The sequence below is a fragment of the Centruroides sculpturatus genome, unplaced genomic scaffold (assembly GCF_000671375.1).
Source record: "Centruroides sculpturatus isolate CEXI.00-Female unplaced genomic scaffold, Cexi_2.0 scaffold515, whole genome shotgun sequence".
NCBI lineage: Eukaryota > Metazoa > Arthropoda > Arachnida > Scorpiones > Buthidae > Centruroides > Centruroides sculpturatus.
In genome coordinates this window covers 514,483-523,322 of record NW_019384913.1, presented here as the reverse complement: position 1 = coordinate 523,322, position 8,840 = coordinate 514,483, and the positions used below count along the sequence as shown (strand labels likewise).

Here is an 8,840-nt window from a genome sequence, read left to right as displayed (position 1 = left end):
ATCAAATACCAAAATATAAAATAATTAAAACTATTATATAAATATTTAAATGTTTTAAAACATGAACAATATTTGTGGGATTCTTAAATTCATATCATTTAGGCTTTTAGTACATATATATATATGTATATAAAGTATATATTTGTATAACTGAAAAATATAAACACTTTTAGAAGTAGAAAGATACAAAAATTAGTTGCCCATTATTTCTAAAGGAAATATATTTGCTAGCTTCTGAAAATTGTATTGAAAATTCATAAGTCATGCAAATTCAATTTAGTTTCGTTATTTATTTTTCTGTAAATTCTGTTGAATGTTACGAAGTTCTTGTAAAAGTCTACGATTGGGATTCACGGCAGGATCTTCACAGATTTCCAGCATCTTCGACACTTTTGTTGAGGTTTGTATTTCTACAGTTTTACTCCTCGGTCTGGTCAAAATTTCTGTTGTAACATAAACATGTCCGGGTTTGTCTTTCCTGATGGTGGTGGACTGTGTTCGGTAACGTTTCTGCCTTGTGGTACTTCCCAGCTATTTCACAAAATTATATATAAGATGGTAAATTAAATATTTAAAACAACAATTAAATTCAAGTAACTAATAGACAGGACATTTTAAATGTTTTAAATTCATTCAATCAGCACTAATCTATTATTATTATTATACAGTAAGTTACATAAGAATTATAAATTGTTTCTTTTTGTCATTTTAAATTAATAAAAATAAGATTTATTACATTTCTATTATATTTATGTTATTCAAAATTATTCTCTCACTTATCTATATTTATATTATATTGCATTCAACTAAATACTAGTTTAGTAGACAAAAATTCTAAAAAATAAGCATTAAACATTATGATACTAATTAGGCATCTTTAATGAAGATATACTTTATATCAGTGTTTTTCAACCTGTGGGTCGTGTCCCCAAGGGGGTCGCAAAGCCTTACATGGAGGTCGCGGGTAAAAGAAAAAGACAAGTATTTGTAGGTCCTACACTATAATAAAAAAAAACTACAATTTCAGTGAGAAGGCTGTACCTGTTTATTTTACAGTACAATTGGTTTTTCAATTGATATTTTGGTCTTAACAGAAAGAAAATTAAATACATAGTTTTTAAAATCACTGATATAGTTTTAATATGGCCCTGGGGGTTACATATTCAAGAAGGCTGAAAAACACTGCTTTATATTAATACGATACCAAAATGATAACAGAGTAATAGTTTTGAAGCAGGAATACATTTGTATGCGTGTCATATTTTGACTAGTTATCTGTATTAAAGATAAGTGTCAATGTATTAATCAACTGTAGAAGTTTGCAATCACTACATTCCTTGAAGAAAAACTTGTCTAGACAGAAATGCAGTAATACTAAGTAATTATTTAAATTGTTATTATCCAACTCTCTGCATGAAAAAAGCATGAAAAGTATGAAAGCATTTATACTTTGAAGCATAACTTCCAAAAGTACTTGATATACCACTTTTATCATAATCATAGAAAAGATGATGAACTTCTCAAAATATCAACACTATAATATTTTTCCAATATATATTTTATGTAAATACAATAGGAAGAGACTAAGATGCATTGACAGTATTGGAAATTATACTTTGTAAGATAAAGCGTCCATACTGAATTATTTTGCTCATCATTTATATTAAGTAACACAATTTAAAGTTATTTCTGAACACATTGGCAAAAAGACACAAAGTGAATTCTAAAAATTAGTATTATCTTTAACCTGTATTCAGATATCCTGAAATATTTATTAAACTGTTATGTAATAATTTTCAGCTGTCACTAGATGTGTACTCTGTTCTGCTTTACATTCACATCACTACAAGTTTATTATAAATTCAATTATATTAATGGTTTATCCGTATCTTATTTTCATTAAAACAACACAGATATTTTTAAAATATGCATGCCGTTAATGAAAATAAGGAAACAGATTGATTATTAATATTTTAACTTTTATAAATGATTGGGATGTGACACAAATGCAAATAAGATAATAAANTTCCTAATAGACAATATGCTGGTAAACGTGCAATATGGAAGAATAAATTTAAATCTTTATTTGCTGTTAAATTGGATAAAGTTTTGTTAGATGAATATGGAGGAAACCTCACATCCAATGATCTGGTGGAATGTATAGCCAATAGTGGCAATCTCTCTAGATTTAATTTATTACCTTAAATCTGTAACTTTTAAAAAGCATACAACAAACGCATGATATGATAACGAGTGTTACTCCATGTGAAAAAATCTATGGAAATTGTTTAAGAAAGTGAAAAAATTAAATACTGATATGAATGTTATATTTCATATAAAAATTATTTAAAGAAATATAAATTATTAGATCAAAAGAAAAAAAAAAAACAGTCTTATTTTCGAAACTTAAATAACAAATTGATGACATGCAATAATTCTAAAATATTTTGGCAACTAATTTTAAACGCAAAAGCTCAATCTTTCCAATAATTTGGTTCAATTATTATACTACTAAATTCTCTAAAGAACATTCCTTACTTATTAATGAGGAACAATTGTCTATGGATGTGTATAAGTGTTTTCAATAGGAACGGAATGTTTTACAGATTTTACACTGGAGCTAAAAGGAGCTATTAACCATTTTAAATTTGGTACCTCACCTGGAATTGATTTTATTAGAACAAAATACTTAAAGTGTTTTTCAGAAAATTTTCTTCTTACAACATTGGAAGTTTTTAACTCTATTAAAAGAATTTCTACTTTCCCGGAAAAATGGATTGAATCTTTGATTATTCCAATATATAAAAAACGGCCATGTGTATGACCCCAAAAATTATCGGCCTATATCTTTGGTTCCTTAATTGAAAAACTATTACGTTTTTATTAAATAAAAGATTAAAAATCTAAACATACCATATACAAAAGTGCAGTCAGCTGTTCAATTTGTTTCTTTTTTGAATGAAGTTGATGATTAATATTATTTAATTCTGGCTTCAGTTCTTCAGTTAATTTTTCATTATTAACATCTGATATTAATTTCTGACATTGCTCATAAGATCTACACGTTCACAAAAAAAGTGAATTAACAAAAGTGATTTTCATGTAAATTTAACATCAAAACATAAAAATGTTTGTTTATATATTTTATGTTTCTTTTTTAAATTTCAAAAGCATGAATTTAATTTTTTTATAAAATTAAACTAAATGCTTAACAAAAATACATGATAAACATTTGTAATGTATTGTTATTTTTTTATATAAATACAAATTTATTGGAAAATATATTGTTTAAATATCAGGATAAATATTAAATATAAAAATATCACAGTGCACTTTCCAGTATACTAAACAGATACCAAAAATATTATTAACAACTTCTATCTTTCACATAATGAAATTTTATTCAAAATATATATGAATCTATACTTTAGCATATATCAGGGAATTAGTTAAAGAAAATAGTATATATATACAGTAGAACATCGATTATCCAAAACAATTTGGGACTGGGGTTGTTTGGATAATTAATCATTTACAAAAAAATATATTAAACAGAAAACTGTACTGTATATAATTTGTATCTAATGTCTTACAAATACATACCTTACATAATATAATATATTAAACTAGGCCTATAGTTCAGTTTGGCAGGGAGGGGAAGAGTGATGCAATGACACAGCCCTAGCAGAAATTTGAATTTGCTGACTGGAATGCTTTTGGTTAACCTATGTTTCAGTTGATCGGTATTCGGATAATCAATGCTCTACTGTATATATATATATGCTACTTTCTCTGGAAGATATAGAAGAAAACATCTAAGTTAACTATATATAATTTAGATGTTTTTGTTATGGATAATTTTTCTTCCATAATTTTAAATCTTATAGAGAGAAAAATGTATAGATATTATTTTGAAAATGTGACGCATACAATATTAAGAGTATCTGTATTTAAAAATTATGCTGCATCTTATTTCATACACAAAGCTATTAAATAATATATTCAATGTTACACTTAAGTATTAATATTTTCTTATCAATAAAGATATTAATGGCAACTTTGTAATATAGTTGATATAAGAAAATTAAAAACTAAAAAAACAAATATATTATTTATGTAAGGAAGACTTCTATTAAATACTATTCGATACTTAAAATGATAAAATGTAAAAGGTTTATTAATATAAATTCAAATTTTTAATTATTTNGGGCCCATAACCTGTCGTTAATTCAGAATCAGCGGAGAGACACTCAGATGAAACATATTACACTGGTTAAGGTATCTTCCTTTAATCTATGAATTATAGTACAAGAGTCTTTACATAGCAGTAGTACAAACGTCCGCACGTGTCGACAGTCAGTAGTCCGAACAAAGGAACAAGTTAAGACAAAGGGTCATAAAACCTTTTTGTTTGGTTATTGGGTAGGTCCCTCTAGTGGGTCAAATTGGTTTGCGTCGAGAGTATCAACAAATCTATTGTTTTGGATTAAATAATAAAAGGCATATTCAATAAATATGGTTAGAGAAGCACTGCTAAAAAATAACATAGCCCTTTAGCAATATTTTGTGCCAGGTGGCATTTGTGCCTACTCAGTTTATAAAATAGTGACACTCATATCAAACTGCACCCAATTAAGCAGCAATCCACAGCTTTTAGCAATATACAAGGTCTGTTCAAAAAGTATCGGACCTTTTTTTTTTCCGCGTAAACCAATGATGTGCGAGAGGCCTCCTTCGGTGGAGTTGTGGAATGGACCTAGTGTTCGATTTTTGCGCTCGGCGACTCCATTTTGTTGTGGGGTTCTTGCAGTTGATGTTCGATGCGTTATTCCCTGTCGTTTGAGGAAGGCATTCATTTCCTTGGTGCAGTATTCGCCTCCATTATCGCTCTGGATGGCTTTTATTTTTAACCCAGTTTGGTTTTCTAGGTAGGCTTTGACGTCTTTTAGCGTCTCAAATAGTTTGTCCTTAGTCTTTAGAAAACGTACCTCTGTCCATTGAGTAAAATCATCAATGAATGTAACGAAATAAAGTGATCCTCCAAGAGATCTCTTCCGCATAGGTCCGCATATATCTGTGTGAATGATTTCGAGTGGTCGGCTCGTCCTTTTGACAAGGGAATGGGGAAAAGGCAGGCGTGACATCTTTCCCGCAATGCATGTCTTGCATGTATCAAGCATATCTTCCCTGTCAAATTTTAGGCCAGTGACCCCTCCTTGATCTAACAATTTTCTCAGTGCGGTAGTGTGAAGATGACCAAATCTTTCGTGCCAGATTTTTAGTCCATTGATTGGAGATTTTTCTTTGGAAATGTGGATTCNGAATTTGCCAACTGGAATGCTTTTGGTTAACCTATGTTTCAGTTGATCGGTATTCGGATAATCAATGCTCTACTGTATATATATATATGCTACTTTCTCTGGAAGATATAGAAGAAAACATCTAAGTTAACTATATATAATTTAGATGTTTTTGTTATGGATAATTTTTCTTCCATAATTTTAAATCTTATAGAGAGAAAAATGTATAGATATTATTTTGAAAATGTGACGCATACAATATTAAGAGTATCTGTATTTAAAAATTATGCTGCATCTTATTTCATACACAAAGCTATTAAATAATATATTCAATGTTACACTTAAGTATTAATATTTTCTTATCAATAAAGATATTAATGGCAACTTTGTAATATAGTTGATATAAGAAAATTAAAAACTAAAAAAACAAATATATTATTTATGTAAGGAAGACTTCTATTAAATACTATTCGATACTTAAAATGATAAAATGTAAAAGGTTTATTAATATAAATTCAAATTTTTAATTATTTAACTGATATTTTGCAATCATAAGCCACAATAAATTCATTCTTTGTTCCTGACCATAAAATATTATCAAGTATACTTGTAAAAGGAAATGTACTTGTAGCTACTGATTTAAAATTATCATCAGAATACAAATTCTTATTCTCTAAAATGTAGTATCTCCATAAATTATTTTTCTATTAATTATAATAATAAGCAAACTAATCTATACATTTTAAATTATTACTCACTCTATCAATTCACATTTTTCTTCTTCTAATTGTGCAATCACATCTCTGATGTCTTGTCTTAATGAATTTAATCCTTTTCCATACTTTTTAGCAAATTTATCAATGTTGGCCAAAGCTGACTGTGTGTGTAGCCAATAACTTTTTACAATTTCAGTATCATTTTGAGAACTAGGAAGTTTTATGTTATAAGTTTTTAATAGTGCTAAAACACGTTGTATATTTGCAGGCAATGAATAACTTTTTGATGCACTCTAAATAACCAAAAAATAAAATTTATTAATTCAAGATAAAGTGTTATGTAGTAAAGTATATTTTAAACAATATGTCTGGTAATTGTTCAGTATGTGTGTTAAATTTAGAAATCTGTTTATTCTAAAGTCGAATTTATATTTTATACATCTTTTCTAAAACATTTAAAAAGTAATGTTTTTTTTGTTTAAAAAGTATAATTCAATTAAAACTATATTTAAAAAATCAATTTATATTTAACAAGTTTTAATGTATTATAGTCATAAAACATTGTTCATTAAGGAAAAAATTATCAGATATTATCACCAAACACAACCTACACAGGAATGTTCTCAATAATATGAAGTTCTTTCTTCAACAAATTTTTCTAATGAATGTTGAAAATATATCATCTTTATATTTCAAAATATCCCTTTTTAATAAAGTTTAATTTATATACAAGAAATTTTTGTAATCCAGACAACTAGAAGTGTCTTATTTTTCATATTGCTAAATATTAAAATTAGTTGAGATGCTGGCTGATTTTTGTAACCAAGACAGACCAGATGCCATTATAATACAATACTTACACTATGCTGTAATCATAATGTGGCAAAAACATCTGTATCAGAAGAGTTTTGAATTATGGCCTTTTTGACATATTCATAACTAGTATGTTAACCTGGCTTGGGTTTATATTTCTCCTGGGTTCATAAAGTGCTCACCACAGTAATTGTTACATCTGGCATTATTAATCATAAATTTCAAAAATGTATGTGGTAAAACCCATTTTAAGATCATTATCAGAATGCCTGTAAACTACATGGGAAGTATGTCCTGGTAAATAGCAAATTTATTGAAAAATTATTAGAATTAGTTCAGTTTATTTGGTTTCGGCAACACATGTGGGCGATCTGCTAAAGGGCCGGATCTGCCTCCCGGCTGGACTTTTATGGAAAACTGACACCAATTTAGACATTACTAATGTGAAGAAAACCTGAAAAATGCTAAGTTGCCAGCTTGCTGGCCATGTATGAACCCATGACTAACTACAATTGTAACAGTTTCAACCCCATGCAAGTGAGTGCTATGTGAAACTCATCAAAGTAATAATATAGTGCATCTAATTCACTTCAACGAGGTTCAAGTGAAATTAAAACAGTCCTGAGGAAATTTACCACAGAAAATTACTATTATGGCAATAATAGACAGTAATTAAATTAATTCATTTTTTATATTTTTATTATTAAATGAAATGACATCTTATTTTTTTACAACATAAATCAATCAAAAAATAAGAAGGCTTTTACTTTTTTTTATTACTACTGAAGAAAATCTCAAAATTAAAAGTAAGAATAAAACAAAAACTGTCAGAAAAATTGTCTGCTAAATAAAAAGAAAGATATACTGTATTTATTCTAATAAACAACATACTGTTTATAACTTTCATCTTGAAGCTATGCTGTTTATTAGTATTTATTTAAACAGCTTGTTTGAATAAGGAATTACAAAGAAATAAAATTTGGATAAGTCTTTAATTATAGAATGGTTTTATTCCTTTTTTTAATCAAATTCTTTCAAAAATTTAACTCAGCACTAAAAACTTTAAAAAATTTTTATTTTTTAAAAACAATAATTAAAAATTTTGTACATTTTGATTCTATTAAAAAGTAAGAAATAATAATTTTGAAAAAATAAACTATCATATGCAAGATTTGTAAATATATATTTAATTTACTAAACCTTATTGAAATAATTCTCATTTCCAATATAAGATCTTCAAACAGAAAATAAGAGTTTATATTTTAATGTTATTATTTAATGTAACAATTCTTACTCAAATCCAATTTAAAGCATTACAAATGTTAATTAATTACAGCATATAGCCAAACATTTGTGCATTCAAGAATATATTCTCTAAAATAATTTGTATTTTTTAAATTTATCTTGTAATGAAATTTACTTAATTTTTGAAAATTAACTTTATTAAAGTGAAAATGCAAGGGAAGTAAAATGTTACATAACAAAACTTTCCTTATTGTTCTACATACTCGTATGTTAAAAATTATTAGAGAAATTTATATAAATAGAAATTTTTCAACTTATTTTAAATCAAATCCTAAACTTAATATTTCTGTAAAAATTTCATGTCAAATCTGTTTTCCAAATCATAATAGAGTAGAGTGTTGATTATCCAAATGCCAATGAACCAAAATATTGGCTAACTGAAAGCGTTCCAGTCTGACTGTGTTGTGCTGAATCAAACGTTTTTGATACTAGATTAACTTCTAAAGCATAATTTTTTTTTTTTTATATTTGCAAATCTCTTAACTTTATTTTGTATTTTGTCCACCACGTTCTCATTCTCCTTTTCGCATTGGGTGATATTGATGTATTCCTTTAAGCCTTGGCGGTAGGTGCTGCGTCTCATGAGGACTAACGTTTTAGATTTATCCGCCCTGGTGAGAATGATCCCGTTACGTTGCATCCACTCGCTCGTGCGTCTAAGTTTATTTCTCAGCTCGGTGACCTCAGGTTGTTCTTTAGTTTTCTT

General features: G+C 27.4%; 1 protein-coding gene across 3 annotated transcripts in view; it reads right to left on the bottom strand.

Moving 5' to 3' along the window:
- LOC111631705 (centrosomal protein of 57 kDa-like) overlaps positions 1-8,840 on the bottom strand; it is a 25,446-nt gene continuing 16,606 nt past the window's right edge. For 2 of the 3 annotated variants that reach the window (XM_023376009.1, XM_023376010.1), the window contains exons 5-7: positions 6,059-6,309; positions 2,914-3,058; positions 1-531 (exon numbers count right to left, since the gene is read on the bottom strand). In XM_023376009.1, the coding sequence (XP_023231777.1) occupies positions 286-531; positions 2,914-3,058; positions 6,059-6,309 (642 nt within the window). In that variant the 3' untranslated portion in view covers positions 1-285. The remainder of the gene's footprint in view (positions 532-2,913; positions 3,059-6,058; positions 6,310-8,840) is intronic. The other variant, XM_023376011.1, reaches the window with a different exon arrangement.